Source organism: Copadichromis virginalis, linkage group LG9 (genome assembly GCF_057382275.1).
Source record: "Copadichromis virginalis isolate Kocher_CV1m ecotype Utaka linkage group LG9, C_Virginalis_male_GT1.1, whole genome shotgun sequence".
Lineage (NCBI taxonomy): Eukaryota > Metazoa > Chordata > Actinopteri > Cichliformes > Cichlidae > Copadichromis > Copadichromis virginalis.
The window spans coordinates 33575409-33595281 of NC_140626.1; the positions used below are offsets into that span (position 1 = coordinate 33575409).

The following is a 19873-nucleotide window of genomic DNA, read 5'->3' on the forward strand; positions in this document are numbered from 1 at the left end:
TATTTAAAAAGGAACTTTTCACTGAACTCCTGCATCAGAAACGTTACTCTTCTCCTGTTTGCTCTAGTATCACAAGTTTGGACTACACAAAGTTCATTTTTACTGATCATAATTATGATTTTTAAAGTACTGACTGTAGTCCAGGTCTGTAATTTTAAGCCTTTATCTTTTTGTCTTTTCTCTAAATGCTCATCAACCGGCAACGTTTTCAACCTTTTTGTCTTTGCTGCAGAATTTGTTCCTCTTCCAGTGTGAATATCATTTTATACCTCAAGAATTTGCATCATTAAATCTGAGTTCCTCCATCTGTTTTGTGCTATAAAAGAGGAAAATTCTGCTTTAAATCAGTTTCCACTGAAGAATGAAAGTAAGAGATCGTGTGATGGTGCTTGTTCAGCTCCATTAGTGCTTCGTTTCTTTACAGTAGTAATTTCAAATGTGTTTTAATTAAATCATGGATGATTTAGTGTGAGAAATGGATCAATACGACGCATCAAACGTTGCAGCTTTAATGCTGTGGAAATGACTGTGGAGTCTGCTGCTGCTGCCGGTGTGGTGATGGCAGCCATTAACATGTCATTACTCCAGCAATATCAGTAACACAGGGGTGTGTGTGTGTGTGTGTGGGGGGGGGGGGGGGGGGGGGGGATGATCCTGGTTACTATGGGAATCCTGACTCGATGGGAGGGGTCAAAGGCATCAATCAAAAAGTGTGTGTGTTTACTGACCATGACTCTGGTTTTAATAAAGCTCTGGAGCATAAGGGTGATGTGTCAGGGGCGGAGTTCTTTTGTGTGTGTTTATTGAGACATGTTGTGTGTGTGTGTGTGTATTAACATATGCACTTAACATGTTCTTCACTCTCAGTGTGTGTGTGTGTGTGTGTGTGTGTGTGTGTGTGTGTGTGTGTGTGTGTGTGTGTGTGTGTGTGTGTGTGTGTGGAGGTGGAGTAAGGACACGGTTGTCTTATTTTACTCATTTTCATTTGTTCTGTGTAACCTCTCAGCCTTGTTTAGCTTTTCTTTGTTTCTTGCCTTATAGCTTCCACTCTGGAGCTGCCTCTTCATGCTAATCATGACTGAATGTTTCAGGTAACACCTGAGAGCCAGAAGACTGGCTTCACAAACACTTGGAGGGATATCCCCATTACAGTCACCATAGGCAGCCAATCAGAGGGAAGTTGTTTCTACAAAAAGGGGCTGGAGTCAACTGGCTTGTTTCAGACAGAGATGAGCTAAAGAGCTGCACTTAGGCACTGCGTAAGATAATTAAGGATTATTTTGAACTGTGAATCATGCAAAGCTAGTCTGGTTGAGTCCAGAGCTTGAAAGTTCACAGCTCCAGCTCCAACTATAATTTCTTTCTCTTAACTTTAGTTGATGCACTAAGAAAAAATTACATCAACTCTTCCAATAACTCTAGGACTGTCTTCAAAATGTATGATTATACACTTAAATGTTCACGTGTTCCTGCTCTGGAATGCCAAGGACTTCACTTCCCTTACATGGTCGAATCAGTGAATGTAATCCAGACAACAGCTGCGTTTTCTTAAACCCTCTGACTCGCTGACAGGAATTCGGATCATCTTTGTATTTAATGGGGAGTTTCTCCTTTAAGTGAGACCATTTTGGGGGATTTCATGGGAGCTCATCAGGGTTGTACTATGTGACTCGACAGACTTGGCATCCCATCATCTGAGGGCACCTTCATGAAATGTTTCAATTTACAGTGTGCACGGCAGGGGTGACGGCGCTTCATTACACCACACTGTAACCCGCGAGCCGAGTCTCAGGATCATCTGTTGATCCGATCGCTTCGTTCTGACTGTTCATCTACCCGCCGCCGACCCTCGCCGCAGGCCTACTGCTAATCGACTCTCTGATTGATCGCCACCTCATAACAAAGCAAACCAAACTGCAGCGATTTTCCATCAGTCAGTCAATTGCCGATGTGGATGGGTCATGCTCTTTTTCTTTGTGAAACAAAGCGGCAGGATGTCGTTCACAGAGCGGGCGTCACCAACATTGTTAAGAGGAATAAGAGGCTCAGAGCTTTGGAGTCTTTTTCTTGACTTGAATTGATGGTTTGACAGTCGATTATGTGCTGAGGGGTTTGAGAAGCCTCGTGCTTTTTAAACCTGTAATTTGGGAAATGCAAGAGTGTCACTGAGGAAACCACTTCACTGTTTTTTTGTTCTATGAAAACACGGTAAAATGGCTTTATTCACTAAAAGTAGCATCCAGCCAATAAAATATTCACTCATCTCGCTTTGGATCTGCTGTCTCTTTTGTTGGCGACATTTCTTTTGTGCCTTTTATTGTTTCTTGCTGTTGATGTTTATTTGAAAGATTTTAATTTTTATTTCCCCAATTTAAAACAAGTATGCAGTCAATATTGGTGACGGTATTTATGTCACCTCTGTTATTGTGATGTCTTTCCTACAAAAAAAAATTTTTTTAGTATACGTGAAAAATGTGTTTTAGAAAGAGAAGGGTGTTCTCAAGTTAAGTTTAAAAACGAACCCCAAACAATAACCTGCACAACGAAACAAGCCATCATTTACTCATACTGTGGTCGTGTTAAAATATTCACCATCATAAGAAAAAAATCCAACCTAAGATTTAAAACAAAATCCTATACTAGCAAGTGCAGGAAGTCTTAAGAAATTCTCCTTTGTGGTGTGTATGCAAGTGCAATGAAATGAAATAAATGAAATAAATGAAAAAGACCTGCAGAACACAAGCGCGAAGACTATAAAGAGAGCAAAATTAATTTGGTTGTTCCAACTCTCATTCTCCAAATCTCTCTAATTAAATGCCCGAGTGGTGAACGCTCATTTGTATCCACAAAAAGTGCAGCCAATATTCCTCCAGCACCCACGACTCTGTCCTTTAGCAAAAGAAAACAGATGAAGTCCAGAGTCAGAGATAATGGCTTCACAAAACATTTCATCAGAGTGCGTGTCGGATTGGTCAGATGAAAATGACCTCAGTGTGAAAAGAAATCTCAAGGTTGTTTAGAAAAGCGTCAAAAAGCAAAAGAGAATCGAGGAAGACGAATCTTTTTGTCTCTAACGAGCTGCTGATAAGCAGCCCTCAGGAGAGGGTGAAAAAACAGAAATCACAGATTCTTTGACTCCAGTGAATCTGTCACTGAGTCCACTTACAGGGCTGAAAAAAAGAGGCTCACAGTGAATCTTTAAAGTATTAGGAGGACTCATTGTTTAAAATCAATTGAAAAAGCATAGTGTGTACAGGCTGAGCTTGTTCACCCCCTTAAAAATGGCTCCACCACTTTTCCAGTCACCCCACCTCTGCAGGAGTGGAAGTAGATGCTTTAGCCCCGTCCAGCTTTTAAAATGTTACACAACTATATAGTTATAAAGTATAATTAAGTTTTCAATAGTAAGCCTAAATAGGGAAACTGTCCCCTTTCAGGATGTCATGCTAGTCCTCCATGTATGTTTGTCTGCTCGTCTGTACAATTACACCCGAACCTCAAAGCTGAGCTTCGTGAAGCTTGGAGAAGAAGCCGATAACGTCTGGTGCAGAAGGAGGTGCAGTTTTTACTCTGAGAGAGGAAACCACGTCTCTAAGGCTACTTTCAGTAAAACGATACAGGCTGTGTGTGATCATCATCATAAGAAGTTTCAGTTTATTAGTCGTGTAAATATTCTGGCTGTAGAAGCTGATTTAGTAGTGACAAGTATATTTTGCTGAGGAACGTAAAAGAGACGAGCATAAGAATCAGTAAATAAGTGTAATGTACTATGTCATTTGTTCCCAGTGAAGAAGAAGCTCAAGAAGCAGCGATAGTCGTCGCCGGTCAGGCTTATGCTTATTAACGGCGTAGAGTTTGAACTGGCAGCACAAAGTCAGACTTTCTCCTTACTTTGCAAATGTGTCTTCTGCTTAGCTTTGGAAACTGAACATATATCTAAGTTCGTGTGAGACACGCCTTTATTCTTTAATTCCGCAGCATTAATCCGCTCAGAACAACAACAGAGTCACGTCATCCACGCTGCTCTGCAGCTCTGAGTCTCTCTTCAAAAAAGGAAAATGCTGTCTGATTAACTCTGGTCATTTCTGCAGATTTATTTATTTTTCTATTCCATTAAAAGCATGAAATAGCAGAATCACTACAATTTCCTGGTCATCTTTTATTGTTTGAGTTTTAAATTGTGTATCCAGCAAGGCCATGTTTTACCAGCCCACCGCCTCAATCTGCTTCTTTTATATCCAAGCAGTTTTCTTCTGTTGTATTTTCTTCTTTCTTCTGTCATCTTTCTTTCTTGATTTTGTGAAAATGAACTTGCTAAAATATCCGTGTGCAATAGGAGCGTTTTTCTAAAAACACAAGCTGAACTTCATCTGTGATGCTGCTGTTGCTCAAACTCAAACTTTCATGTAAGACCTGAGGTTTAGACTCCGGTGGTGCCACACTTTGAACGGCAGGTGGATGACTGGTGTTCTGCTATTTCATCACGCGGTCCTGCTGCCACTGTCACATCAGCCGATCGTCACAGAGTGCATTCAACTTTCACAACCCATTGCTTGTTTTTCTGATCACCACATGAAACAGTTACCACAGCACCTTGGAAATGGGACTTTCCATTTTATACTGATAATATCATTTGCAACCAGAACCTGCATATTAGTGATCAGAGGATGGAGATATAGCCATAGTAAGGCCCACTGGTCTTTGGCTGAAGCAGGGTTAGGGCTTCCACAGCTCCAGTTCAAGAACCCCAATTAGCTGAGGTGAAGCCTAGCAGCCGCCTGTGTCACCATTTACCTGTCAGTCAAAAAGGCCACGCCCCTAATAATTCAAACTTTAAGCCTTAACTAAGTTGAAATAATTTGACTTTAAAAATATCATCCTCATAGAAAAAAAAATTGGAACAGGCTGTAAATGTGTTTATTATGTAAATCTGAACATTTTAACATGATTCACCTTTGGAGCCTCGAGTGGCCACTGGAGGAACTGCGGCTGTTGGTACTTGAACGTTGGCTACACTTTAAGTCCCAGAAGTTGCCGATTATGGCTATGCTGACTTCAAAGGAGCTTTGTGTAGTTTGTGTGGTGTCACTGATACCAAATTTCAACCTTAATTTCAACAGACAAACTCTAGTTGCAATTTTTTTTGTTTTCATTCTCATATAATTTAAGAAACACCGAGGGACAAAATGTTGCCCGGTGCTTTTCGCGTTCCACAGATAAAACCCTGTGACTTTTTGGTCCATTCAGTAGACTACCTATGAGTTTCAGTGGTTTCAGTAAATGTAAACACGATTTGCAGTTTTTTGTGCAGGTTCACAATCACAATCGAAGAGTTATTCATGAAGACGCTGACCTCCATCTGCAGCTGTTCTACAGTCACTGAGAACAAACTGTACACGTAACCACATGCAAATCCATCAGGAAGGCATTTGATTGGTCCCAAATTTATTCTAGAGTAGCACAAAGAGCCCAAACATCCAGGCAGAGTCATAAAGAACTAAGTTCAGACAAAATACTGTGTGAAAGTATACTCAGGAGAACTGGTGCTCTTTAAAAGGCAAGGGGTGGTCACAGCATTGAGACCCTCTCTCTGTACTGCAGTATGCAGGAAGTTTACTGATTAATTACAGCTGTTCATGGCATTCATTTATAACAACTCTCACTTTAAATCTTTTGAGCTTTTATATAATACTATGTGTGTGTGTGTGAGTGTGTGTGTTTGACTCACGCCATGACAATGACGCTGAAGTCGAGCCAGTTCCAGGGGTCCCTCAGGAAGGTGAACGGTCCCACACAGAAACCTCTGGCCAGGATCTTAATGAGAGACTCAAACGTGTAGATACCTGTGAAGGTGTACCTGAATGAGGGATGATAACGTTTATCAGTATTGGAGGGGAAGGGAGTCATGTTGCGATGAAACAAAATGAAAAGGATAGAAAAGAAACAGCAAAAATAAAAGAAAGGATCACAAAAAGAGAAAAAAGAGGAAGGATGAGGGCACAGAACTGGACAGTAACAAGGTAAAGGAAGAAAATACGACAAATGCTTGTCCAGACGAAGAGCAGGGCAGAAAGAAAGAGAAAGTTACGGATGTGGAAGAAGTGAAGGACAAAGAAAGACAAAATGAAGAAAAGAAAGCCGGACGAGTGGAAGAGAGAGCCAGAATAAATATTCATAAAACTCTCCACCACACATCCTTCACTTATTTATTTTGTCCCCAGAAACAAGTTTGACCCGACTCGTGACAATTCAACCGTACAAAGACAGGCAGGAGCGCAGAGAGTCTGTCACGTTAGGCCTGACCGAGTAGCTGCAGCAGCAGCAGCCTCCACAGCTGGAAGCCAGCGATGAACTACTGTACATTAAAGGGTCTGTTCACCAAAAATATGCATTTTTCCAATGATCCCTGAATGTGCTGCAAAGGTAGCTTTAGTTTAAAAAACTGTCCTATTGAAATAAATGGAATTCAGTCCCAAAGCATCAAAGACGTGCTTTTACTTTTCGATTCAGCAGCATCTTAAGTGCACTTTGAACATTAACAGCATATTAGTTTAAGGGTCTGCGACTGACACAAACACACTAAAATTTGCAAACCATTTACCTCTGTTACCTCGAATTACTTTGCAATAGCTACTATGACTTGAAAGAAATGCATATCCAGTAATATCATTGATTAAATGTAAATTTACATAAATCACCTGTGGCTGATGAAGAAGAAAGAAAAGATCCCAGGTGTACTTACTCCAGGTATTTGGCCCAGTACTCCGGCTCGGACATGGCCATGAAGCAACAGTTTGTCAGGATGGTGCACATGATGAACAAGCTGAATAACGTGAACAGGTTAAGGACTGAAAAGATTTCCCATCAGACAATAAACACTTTACATTTGAATCAGAGTTCAGTACAAAGCCCACACTGTGTGGAGAAATCAAGACTAGTGGCATCAAATGTGGGAGTGACTCCTGCTACTATATCTGGGTCCTGCTGTCTTCTTACGTAGCCTGTTGTACATTATAGAGGGATTCCCAACAAGAAGTAGAAGTACTCCAAGTTTTCAATATAACTTTAGCTTCGAGCTACACCTGTAAAAGTGGAAACGGTCCCATAATCCCATAATTTACTATAGTTGCTCCTGGTATACTGCTATATACACCAGCATGATACTGTATTAAACCCAACTGCTTTGCCTGGGAAAAAATGTCTGGTTACTTGTCACAGATGATTTAGTTTGTTTCCTGTGTGTGTCCTTCAGAAGGAATGGTAGCTGATCAAAAGAAGCACTCGGGAGTATCTTTTGGAGAGAAAACATACCAAACACAACTATCTAGACAACATGGAAGTGGTTTGTTTGGCAGAGACTGGCAACCAGGAGAGTGAGCAGCACAGCCAACAAAGCTGAGGAGAGAAGCTGAATTATCAAGCGTATTATGTTAAAAAAAAATCTAAAAGAGCAGATTGTACAACCTGAAATATTTTTGTCTGTGTTTTAAACTTTATGTTAAATAAGTCATTTAGATACTCGTGATAAAGAATCAGATATTTTAATACAGTTGAACAGATCAACCATCAGCTCCTCCCAGGTGTTTCAACCTTGATATGTGACTTTAATAAGGCCCCAGTCACCCAGGCCTAGTGACCAGTCACCAACTCCCTACCAGCACCCAGTCCCCAACTGTTTGGCAGCTGGTTGCTGAAGGTTGCTTGTCATCAGGTGAAATTGTTCACAAAAGCAACCAGACCCCAGTCACCCATCACATGGACTCTTCACCCTCCTGCCCTCTGGGAGGCGCTACAGGAGCCTCCGGACTAAGACCACCAGGTACCGGAACAGCTTCTTCCCCACAGCTGTCAGACTCCTGAACTCTGCCTCCTGACATCTGACCCACGTTAACACATGGACTGAACATACACACACAACCACTAGCACTTTATATAGCCTCTGTAGGAATTATCCACATATCTCACTTATCTTAACTGCACTACTGTCTAAATAATCATTCTGTACATACGATAATTTTTAATTCTACAACTGTTTATAACCTGCATAGTTCACATTTCTCTATAGCTTTTTATTTCATATTCTTTATAGTTTCTCTATATATGTATAGTTTAAGCACTTCTGGATGGATGCAAACTGCATTTCGTTGTCTTGTACCTGTGACATGTGCAGTGACAATAAAGTTGAATTCTATTCTATTCTATTCTAAATGATAGTTCTTGAGTTTGTGTTACAAAGCTCTTGATAAACAGCCTGGATGGGATAAACAGTCAGATATTTTACCTGCAACAACCTTAAATTTGCAAATAGTCTTGTAAAGTTTGTTGGCTGGACAGAGGTCGAAATTTAGCACAGAGAACAAAAGAGAACTGCGAGAGAGTCAATTTAGTATACTTTTCTGTGATTTTCAGCTCCTAGTCAGTGCGGATAAAAGCAGCAGCTCAAATGTAAAATGGAAATGACTTCAGTGTGACGCTGGTGATCGAGGAACCGAGGCTTTTATGACTTGTTCTCTCATTGTGAGTCTCTCTGGAGTGTGTCAGCTAAACGGCTGAAATGTAAGTGTAAAAATGTCTCTTTTTGCCACAACATGCTGAAGTGATTTTACATGTGCCGTTTTTTTTAAATACCTTTCACTGATTTCCCATTAGGGCTTAAATAAAGATGAAGTGAACTGAAAGGCTGTGTCGAGTTAGCATGTGTGTTTCAGCGCTCCCCTCCAATGCCTGCCACATTCAATACAGCAAATTAATATGCCATTAACAGCGGCGATGGGAGGAAAGGCCCACTCTTGTCTAATCATCATATAATGGGGAGCAGTAACTTTCCAAACTGTCAGAAGGCAACAGTACATGTTAAATATCAGCTTCACCTGCCACGTTCAGCACACCGCGCTCGATGAGGTGGGAGAGACTTCATGAGACCTCACTCAGCTGTCAATCACAGCTATAAATGAATCATAATTATTGTAATTTGGCAGAAGGAACATACTCCCTGTGTGAAAGCGGCCCAAACTCCAGCTGAAACTTGTTTGAGCGGCGGGGTAATTGTTGATTGAGTGCCGGCTGTAATGATGTTGCTGGAGCGTTGTGGCAGGCGGCGAGATAATACTGTTACCAATTGACAAACAACGCAAATGTCCCCTCACCGCCGCCGCCGCCACAGAGCCAGAAGCTAATTATGGGGTAATGATAGACCTGCTGTTATGGACTTCCCAGGCCACCATACCGGTAATATCATTATACCTCCCACACCCACCACGGGATCTGTCTTCCTGTCTATAATCTACCCCGGTTTTATTTTTTCTCTCCCTCTTTCCACATTTGTCCATCTCCGCCATTCTTCCCTCATTTTTTCTCTCTTTCAGTTGAGCTGTCCAGTTAAACATATGCCACTGCCTGTCCTAAAGGCTTTTATTTTGAAAGAGGGGCTAGGAAGAGGAAATTCCAAAAGGATAAACTCAGAAGAGTTCCACAGCATGTCTTTTATTCTGACTTCATTCTGTCACCCCAACTGGTCGCAGCAGATGGCCCCGCCCCTCCCTGAGCCTGGTTCTGCCGGAGGTTTCTTCCTGTTAAAAGGGAGTTTTTCCTTCCCACTGTCGCCAAAGTGCTGCTCATAGGGGGTCATATGATTGTTGGGTTTTTCTCTGTTGCCTCAAAAGCTAATATAAAAAAATAAAGGTCCTAACTTTGGTCATAATATATAAGAACAAATCAGAATATTGTTTTTATTGATTTGTTCTCCCAACATTTTGATAATCATGAAATAAAGAAAATAATTATTCTGACTGACATGAATCACTTTTTCTTTCCAAAACGCAATTCTCCAAAATATAGGGCGAGGATTGGGTTACCAACTATGATGACTTGGACTTCAGAGGTTTAACAGACATGACTTTAAAGCTCACACAAATCCACAACAACAACTCAGCAACAACACACAACAAACACAAAGCTTATTGACTCACTTTGGTTCAACGTGAACACAATTAAAACACAACGGCACTGCAGCTGGTGGCTGCAGAGCAGCTCTGAGTCCCACAGCAATGCCTCATGGGATGCAAAAATCAAATGACTGTCCTCAGGAGCAAGGCCCCATGGGAAATAACACGGTTTGCCTTCAGAAAAACACAATCGCTGTATTCTAATATCACAGCGGTTCATGAGTGTATTTGTGTGTGTGTGTGTCCACCTCAAACAGCAGCTTGTCATAGTGGCGCCACTGTGGTTGGGCACAAATCCAGAACACACTTGATCACACACAAACACTTCTAAAGCACAAACACGTACTAAAACTCCACTTCAGCACCGCAGCTTGTACCCTTACATCGTGCACCTCCTCCACACAACACACACTAATTTTTATTTCATCTCTCAGAACAGCACGCACACACAACGTGGACATCAGCAGCGCCGCACCTCCATTGATGACCTCTTGAACCCACTTATTCCCCTGACAACAGCAGCGTGTCCGCCAGCTCAACGTCTCTCAACACCAGCAGCCGCCTCCCACGGTAAAAATAGACGGGTGTGAGGTGAGGATAAGGGGGGTGGGTTGAGTTTTGGGTGTGAAGTAATAGCTGTCATGTTGGCCTGGCGTCTGGGGCCTGAGGCGGACGCCAGCGTGGAGCTGGTGCACGGGCGACGGGCCAAAAACCCACAGCTATAGCCTCTAACTTCGAAAGTCAGTAAAGCGTCCTAAAGTACATCTGGATTCACATTTAATGTCAGCCCCTGCACTCAACTAAAAAATCTATCCACAATGGAAGCAGTTATCATCTGAAGTCTGAAATTAACTAGATAACTAGCTGAAAGTGCCTTAGAACTGCTACCCTCCTGATGTCCAGCAGGGGGCGAGTCATTTGGTATGGAAATCTATGAGAAAACGAGCCTGCTGCTCAACTTGATCTCTGACCTCAGTGAATGCTCTCCTGATGAATTTATGGTCTTAATCTGTAGTTGAAAGGCTTATTAAATAAAAAACAAATGTTTCATTTGTAAATTATGATGACATTTAGAGCAGAGAATGCTTAAAGATGGGAGCTTCCTTCAGAGTGTGCCATGTCCTCGGTGTGTCACTCAGTTCCTCTCGTTCATGGCATCAAATGGAAACCAGACAGGATATGACTCATTGTTGCAGTTTAACCCTGACCAACATAAAGCCCAGTTTGATCATACGTGGTACCAACCAGTAAAACCAGTAGGGAAAAAGCTGACTTTCGTGCATCGTTTAGAATTAAAGGTTCACATCTAATGACGGTATCTTAATTTCAAGGCGATGTTAATTTCATATTACATGTTTTTACAGTCCTCAGTGGAGCTGCAAAACCTTCACGTGTAGCTTTATTGTTGCTACCAGAAACCAGCATTAATAATTAATTTGACTGAAAATTTGAAGATATTCAATTCTTCAAAGCAGCTTTCACACTTTGAAAATCTTTCCAGTAGTTTGGATTACACACTTATAGGTGGAGCATGTTTTCCACTCTGGGTTTAAACTCAGATCTGTATAACTAACAGGCCAACATAAACTATACACAACCAAAGTTGGGATTTCTTTGTAACTAACACTAAGGGTACATTTTCCTGATCATATCACCTGCTGTTGTTCACTGTAAAGTCATTTAATGTGGTTTAGTTCCATTTTTATGCAAATTAATCATGTGTCTTTTATTTTAATAATCTAGCTATGCAAATATAGTCATAATAAAGTCATATAGCAGCCACACACAAAAAATACAACTTAGACTTTATTGTAACAGCAAACTGGGAAAGTTAAACTAAGACATCTTCACCATTCAGAGGCTGGATCGAGTGATTTGTGTGCTTAAAAAATGTTATCATAATTGCTGCCATAAACTTCCTGCCAGTAACTATGATTAATGAACCAATCATTTCTCTCTGTGGAGAGCCAGCTGGTTTCTGTAGCATCTATAGAAACAATGAAAGTGCCCCTTACATTGGGGAGGGGGTGGGGTCAACAATTGATCTGAAGTGACTCTTACCACCAAACCAGCCCCACCTACAGAACAACACCGTCACCCTTGACCCCTAACCGCAGAAGTCAAGCGTTCAGGCCTGAATCGTTCTCTTCGCCGCACATGAAGTCGCAGATTTGCCGAGTGTATGCAGAACGATGACTCATCGCCTTTTTTCCCCAGGTTTTTGTAAACCAGTGCATCTGCAGTTTGGAAACCACTGAACTCGAAACGTGCATTTGCTTTCATAACGACAGCCTCATGCTGACTCTGTTCCTCGAATGGCCTCTTGAGTGTGGCCGCAAAAATTAGTCAATACCACAATACAGTAGCGCCAAGTTGGAGCTTACAGATCCCAAAACTGAAGTGACTTAATTCTGCATTCTTGTTAATTGCCAGCAGGGGGCGACTCCTCACTTCCTGTAACCTCAAGGAAACTGTTTTCTTTTGATTTTAAGAGCTCAGTATTTGTAAACACAACATTGTGTTTTAGGCGGTTATTTTGTCAAAAAGGAAACAATATTCCATCAGCCAATGAGCATTCAGTGTTCAGTCTGCATTTCCAGTTCAAACACCAGGATGGTGACGGTGAAAACTCCTACCGGTAGCTTAAATTGTCCCGGAATACAGATGCTATGAAAGACGAATTTGTTTATTTTATTGGTTGCCTTAAAGTCTTTTTAAACCCGCTCCAGTTTTTATGGAGGTTTTCTTGTTTGTCACATAATTTTGCTCAGCAATGGATCTGTGATGTAATGAATCTGTGTTACGGTTCTAGGTCATTTCATTCAGTTCCTTATGTTTTAGTATTCTTCTGTATTATGACTTCTGATTCTTTTGTTATCTTGTTTTGAATATTATATCCTATGTTTCAATTTATTCTGGTTTAGGGTTTTGTTCTTAGGTTTTGTGTCTTGTGCCCTTGTGTTTAGTGTAGATTTAGTTTGGTGTCAAGTCTGCGTCCTCGTGAATTGTTTCCTGTTTTATTGTGAAGGTCCGTGTCTTATGTGAGTGTATCCTCATTTATTTCCTCTACACGGCTCACCCCGTTAGCCGTGACAATCTGAATGTGAAATCTGAATTTGACCTGATGCAGCCACACTGATGTCACCCACTATAGTTTCTTAAGTCCTGTTGTGAATGCTGGAGTTTTGTATTACTCATATTTCCCATCAATACGAGAGATGGGCGGGTCTTACTGAGAAATCAAGTGCTCATTGGCTGATCCCAGATAATCCTCTTTCCTGAACCTTAAAATAAAATTTATAAAAATGGATTCTTTTTTCCTTCAATATGACCCAAAATGAGCGACTGAGGTGACAAACTGAGCAGTTTACAGAGTTCAAGTCAGGGAAAGGCTTTTGTGTAGACTTTATAGTCTTTCTCCAACTGCAGGCATCGCCCCCTGGTGGCAACTGAAAGAATTCAGTTTTAAGACCCAGAAGCTCCATCTATATTCCTGCTGAAAGCAGCTGAGCCAGAAGCTGACAGTGACGCTCGTCACATAAATGCCCCCTTTTCAGAGTCACTTAGACCTTTTCCTCATGACAGCTTGTAACAAAATCAGGATCAGCTGGGTGTGCACACTCCACAGAGCATGAATGGATGGTAACTGCTCAATTACAACAGGCAGAGCACCTGTGTGGAAACACCTGCATTCATTGTGGGTTTTTTTAAATTCATTAATTTATTCAGATTTTCCTTTAATTTGTCACATGTATATATACGATATGTATATTTCTGATTTTTTCACGACTTCTTAATTTTTAAATCCAGACTACACTCCGGCTTGCCTACAGGTGTTAAGAAACCACAACAAGCAAACATATTAAGAGCTCCTGACAGGCTATAAGTCAAAGGTCAAAGGTCGACACTCCTCCAGGAACAAACTCAGAGATTTGGTCAGCAGAGAGATTATAGTCACAATATTTCTGTGTGTGTGTGTCCCTGTAATGCCTGTATATTCACCTGTGTGCATGTGTGTGCATGTGTGCCACCTTGATGAAGGCTGTGCAGTATTTACTGGCCATGTTTACGGCTCACCAGACAGCTCAAGATGATACCTGGCTCAGAAATACGACCGACAGTACGAGCCCTCTGATTCTGTCTCTCTCTCTATCTCGCTCTCTCTCACACACACACACACACACACACACACACACACACAGTCAGTTGACATGATCGCTTAATATGCTGTCATTACTGTGCGTGTGCCTGGAGACCGTCCAGCTGTGGGACCCAGTATAAACTCACCACTGGAGGATGTAAAGAGACGTCTGTCTGTCTAAAGCAGCCAAACAACGATTACACCATTAATGTCTCCGACAAATATCTGATGACTATTGGTATGCAGACCTGTAATGTCTTGCATAAATATATTCTGATAAGAGTGATGCTATTTTATGTATTTTTATCAAATAAAAAGTCTTTTTATTTCACATTAATAATTTACATTTGTTTAACTTTTTTCCATAAAACGCTGAACAGTCGCATTATTTTTGTTTTTCTGCTTCCATTTTTTTACAATGAGAAAAGCTCTAATCTGTGAAATTAAAGAGTTTTGAGCACAGAAATGCAGGAATTGGCCTTTAGCTGAATAGGTCAAGGTATTCACTTTATTCATAAAAGGCATCCCCTGACTGTTTACAGCCAGATCTGATTTGTTAAGAATCAGCTTAACACAGACTTTGTGTAGACCGACCCGTTTAGCCCAGGATCATCTTAGCAGTCTGAAACTAGACGTCACTTTTGGACCAGCTAGCTGGCTTGGCTAGCAAAAAGCATCTGCTTTTAACTGATATTAATGAGGATGGCAGTTTTTAACTAACCTCGCTGAAAAAAAAAATCATCTGAACTACCGACAGCAAACACTTGCTTATTTTAACTTTACACATCTGTGAGTTAAGCTAACAGATATTTTAATCGTACGCAACTTTGATTACAGTGAAATATGGAACATTTTTGAAAGCTATGAGAACCTTAGTGCCTTAATTAACAAGATACGTTCACCAACACAACTGGAGTATTCAAATGTGAGCTTTACTCTACTGTCAGGGAAGTATCCACACCACACCATGGGGGTGGCACAGTCCCCCACCTACCACACGCAGCAACCTCCACTCCTTTCAAACATATGATTGGCTGGTGCTGCCACACCAAATGATCCCCTACACCATTACACCAGAGCATGATTAGGACCCTTAGGAATCAGAGTACATTTACTTGAGTATTTTACTGACATTAAATATTTTCTAAGAGAGAAAAATCAAGTGAGTAGTACGGTTGTGTTCACAGTGACTGTTTCCAGAGGAGCTGCCCTCTTCTGGCCAGAGAGAGGAACTTATCGAACTGTTAAATACGTTTCATGTGTTTCCAGTAGGCATGCAGAATAATGAGTTTTGATTTACACTGAAAGCGTGTTAGCATTAGTTCTGCTATCCTTCAACATAACATAAGCTGAGCAGTTAGCATGCCACCCATCACACAGACTTTGTGTACGTTCACCTGTCAGCACAGAGCTGGACCTTTAAACCTTTATCTCTCACCTCTTCAGTTAACATACAGCATCATTAATCAGGCTGTGTGCCAGGCCCACATGCATACACGGTATGTATACGTAGATTTACAGGATCTTGACTTTTTGTGGTGCCAACCAATCAGCACATTCAACGAACACCAGGAAGCTGTCCCCTGTCTTTTATCTTTAAGGACCTTAGATGTACTGCTGTACAGTCAATGCTCACATAACTGCCCTAGCAAATTCTGTAAAAAGCAGGAGCATAATGAATAATTATCATCATCAGTGCAACTGGGATTGTTATTGTGATCAGCTCACGCGTTCTCGTACCTCTAAAATAAGGAAACAATGACAAATCCTAACACTGCTCAACAACCTGAAATCCTATACTACCAATAAATACTCACATATAACAATTAATCATTAAAATCCTTATCTAATTTATCTATTTGTTTGTTTGTGGTGTGACTGGACTTTGTTTAAGAAAAGCAGCAGAGACTAAAACATTACGTTCAAATCTCCTGGAGCCTACATTTCCCATGATGCAACCTTGTCTTAGACCCTCCTGCTCTTTAAACTTGACTTTTAGTTTATATTAATATTTATTTTCTGATTTTAATTTGAATATTTTCTGATAAGAATGAAGCTAAGCTTTTCTAACCCTCTAATCTTTACTTGTGAAACTGCGTGATGGTCTCTTTATACGGGACTGCGTGTTGATGGTTGTGATCAAAATAAAACAGTATCCGAGATATCGCTGCCCCGTCAGTCACAATGAGACGCAGTGAAGCAGACGAAGGCAGAACAACAACCACAACAACTGCTTCTGTTGCCGTCAGGGTGGCCTGGCTTCTCTCACACAGCATCCTTCAGCACACACTGAAAGCACTGGAGGCTCCTCTGTAACTGACCCCTGACCCCCACCCGCAGCCATTTCCCTGCAGATCATAAGGCAAGCACAGACAGTAGCAGCAGAGTTTGTGTACTTAAGGATATGAGTGCACGAGGATCTTGATGGCGAGTCTCCGGATAGGGTGGAAGGGGCTGAAGATGTAGAGGGCGGATGTGGCACTGAAACGGAAGATGGCCTTCCCTTTGTTCAGGACTATGAACGTCTGCAGGAGAACCAGACAGAAAAATACATAAATAGACAGATTTTATTAATAATGCACTGTGCTGCCAAAAAAGGCACTAAAGCAGTGAACCGGGGAGCCAAGGCCTCCATTTTTATTCCTTAGAATTTATTTCTAAATAATATGGGTGCTGTGTCTTGGGTTTGTGGTTTTAGGGTGGGTAAACTGTTCATCTCTATGGCTTTAAGATTTTTTCATGTATAATCTTTCTGTAAATAATGAAGTGATTAATCTACTTTAAATTATTTTAGTTCTCTGAAATGTAACAAACCATAAGATCTGATACATGTAGTATTTTCTATAACAGTAGATTTGCAGTTTAGTTTACATAAATTTTGAGAATAGTATGTAGATTGTTCCTGGCAGGCTCTACTGGAGGCTGGCTCCAGGAGTTAGTCAGTCCCAAAGACTGAATAAGACCTGGATGAGCCAGCGTCTGGTTTGGAGATCTGTGGCCAATGCTAACAGTCTTAGCTAGAGAAAAGCATATTGGCTAATTAGTGCTAAATAATGCTACAGCTACATCTACAGCGAGAAAACAGTGGCTGGCAACTGCAGAAAAACCAAAACAATCAAAGCCATGTGGAATAAACGTTTAAGCTAAATGACTTTTAAATCCTTTAAAGCAACTTTCACCAAGACGCCAATAAAGTGGCAACAGGATGAAGTCGGTGTGCTATCAGTGTGTTTCCATCAGTTTGTGATTGAAGGGGGTTAAGTTGGCAAATATACATGCAATCAGTTTGTGATAAAACCATGTTTAACTGTGAAAAACTGGCAAAAATCACAAAACTGTGCGATGTGTTGCAAAATCTTAAAATATACATACAAAAAGCAATTCACATTAGCTACTCACAACCAGAACTTCAGATCTGAGACAGAGGTTATTTTCTGAGCCTCCTCCTGAGGGGCTCAGAAAATAACCAGAACCAACCAATCGAGAACTATTTCAAAGAGATGCATTGCAGATGAGTTGTGCTCATCGGTGCAGATTGACTCCGACCGACTGAAACATGTTAGTCTGTTAGACGGCAGTTATTTCCAAACCTTCGCCAATCTGTCTGAGAGCTTTTCTGTCTCAGAATCAGGAAAAATTCAATGCAATCACTGAAAAATCACCAACTTTTCCCAATCACAGAGAGGATATCGTCCTAGAGCAGGGGTGTCAAACTCAAATACCCAGTGGGTCAAAATTCAAAACCGGAACAAAGTCGCGGGCTAACGTTAATATTTATTTAAATATATTTATTCCTCCAGATATAAGAATGAATCTTTTCTTATGGACTCAAACACGTTTAGCTGAAAAACTGAATATGGAAAAAGCAAAGCTTAATACTAAACAATATATATATATTAGCTGTATAATACCAGTAGGCCAGCTCTAATAGTAATTTGGTATGGCTTCGCGGGCCAAATGTAATTAGGCTGCGGGCCAAATTTGGCCCGCGGGCCAGAGTTTGACACCTATGTCCTAGAGTGTCTGCTCCATTGCAGACTAAAAAATAATAGAAATCCACTCACCAAAACCAAAGCACGGACTTCTGGGATGGTTTGTATCTCACATCAACCCACGATATTAATCAGATAACTTATCAAATATAACTAAAAAAAGAATAAAAAATGGCTTCCACCTGCTTGCTTGTGGAATCGATCGGCTTTGACTAAATATTTTTGATTACATGAAGTCTGAAGTCAGCTGATTTGTCCTATTTACATGGTCTCCACAATATTACCATGTAAACAGATTTGAGCAATCCAGGACACACACACACACACACACACACACACACACACACACACACACTAGGTAACTCTCCTGTGGTCCTCAGAGAATCTTCCAGGGATCCTCTCCAACAGCGGAGAAGGTACATCCAGAAACACACACACACTTTCTCTCTGGGTGACCTACCCTCTTGTCTTTGAAGTAGTATGGGTCGATGTCTTCCAGTGGAACGCCCACCAGATGAGATGGGATGTCAGCGAAGATGCGTGGCAGCTGTTTTCCTGCCTCCAGATCGGGCCGGGGCCGGGGGAGCTCCACGTCGCCCAGGTCCTGACGCACACACAGACACACAAACCACATCTGAAATATCTCACATCTGTCTGCTTATAACGGCTCACTTCTTTATTTCCACGTTTACCCTCCAGCATCTTGTGTGTGTGTGTGTGTGTGTGTGTGTGTGTGTGTGTGTGTGTGTGTGTGTGTGTGTGTGTGTGTGTGTGTTTGTGTTTGTTTTGACGCACCTCCTGGTAGTGTTTGTTGCGTCGGGACTCCTCCTGGGCGATGCGCTGCTCGATGGCCGCCAGGGAGTCCGGCGTGAAGCGCTGAAAGCTCTCTGGTCCCATTGGAAACACACAGCCAGCCATCTTCTCATCCTGATCCTGCTGCTGACTGGCCCAGTATACCAGCTGCGCACACACACACACACACACACACACACACACACACACACACACACACACACACACACACACACAGAGAGGACAGAGGACAGAGGTTAGCTATGAAAAATGACTTCCTACTTTAAACTTCCAGTTTGAACATAGTAATCTAATCTATTCCCACAACCTGCTGAATCAAACCGAACACACTTCAACACACTGTCACCAAAACCCAGCAGAGCTGCTGCTGCTGGAAACTCGTTCATCAAGTCACAGGAAAAAGAAATGCAAAGCATTGTAGCAGTTCAGTAAATCAAAATATAAATCGATCCAGTTGTGCTGTATACGATTATGTTTAAACTTAACAAAATTTAAACCAGTGCATGTTTGCAAACATCAAAAATGTAGAGATGACACACGAAGTATTTCAGATATTTCTGACACATTTCATTGTTGAGTCCTCTCCAAAGTTTACAAAAGCTTTAATGGTTTTAATAATTATAAGCAGCATGGCAGCTTCAACTTTACAGCAGGATTATTATGATGATTGTTATTTTTAGCTTTTACTGCTAATGCTGAAATTAAACCAGAATATGAAATCTGTAGATTGAAAAGTAAATCACGAGCCCAAAATCTGCTGACGTCTCACATATAGTCAGAAAAAAAACAGCTGACTGACCACCAGAACAACATCCTCGTGTTGTGTTATGAATCATAATTTTTCCCAATATTAACCCTTTAAGACCTACCATAGAACCAAGTCCGCCAGAGCTTATATTATAGTTTTACATGCTGTAGTGCCATTTATGGGAGCATTTCAAGTTGCTATACACCAATACAACCATTATAGCCCAAATTTTAAT

General features: G+C 41.2%; 1 protein-coding gene across 1 annotated transcript in view; it reads right to left on the reverse strand.

Annotated features, from left to right (window-relative positions):
- The window catches only part of LOC146702341 (sodium channel protein type 3 subunit alpha-like), a 196428-nt gene extending 177428 nt beyond the window's left edge, over positions 1–19000 (reverse strand). The window contains exons 1-5 of the mRNA XM_085468805.1: positions 18873–19000; positions 18538–18681; positions 16492–16610; positions 6743–6832; positions 5729–5857 (exon numbers count right to left, since the gene is read on the reverse strand). Coding sequence (XP_085324931.1) covers positions 5729–5857; positions 6743–6832; positions 16492–16610; positions 18538–18681; positions 18873–18995 — 605 coding nt within the window. The 5' untranslated portion in view covers positions 18996–19000. The remainder of the gene's footprint in view (positions 1–5728; positions 5858–6742; positions 6833–16491; positions 16611–18537; positions 18682–18872) is intronic.
- Positions 19001–19873: the final 873 nt, after the last annotated feature.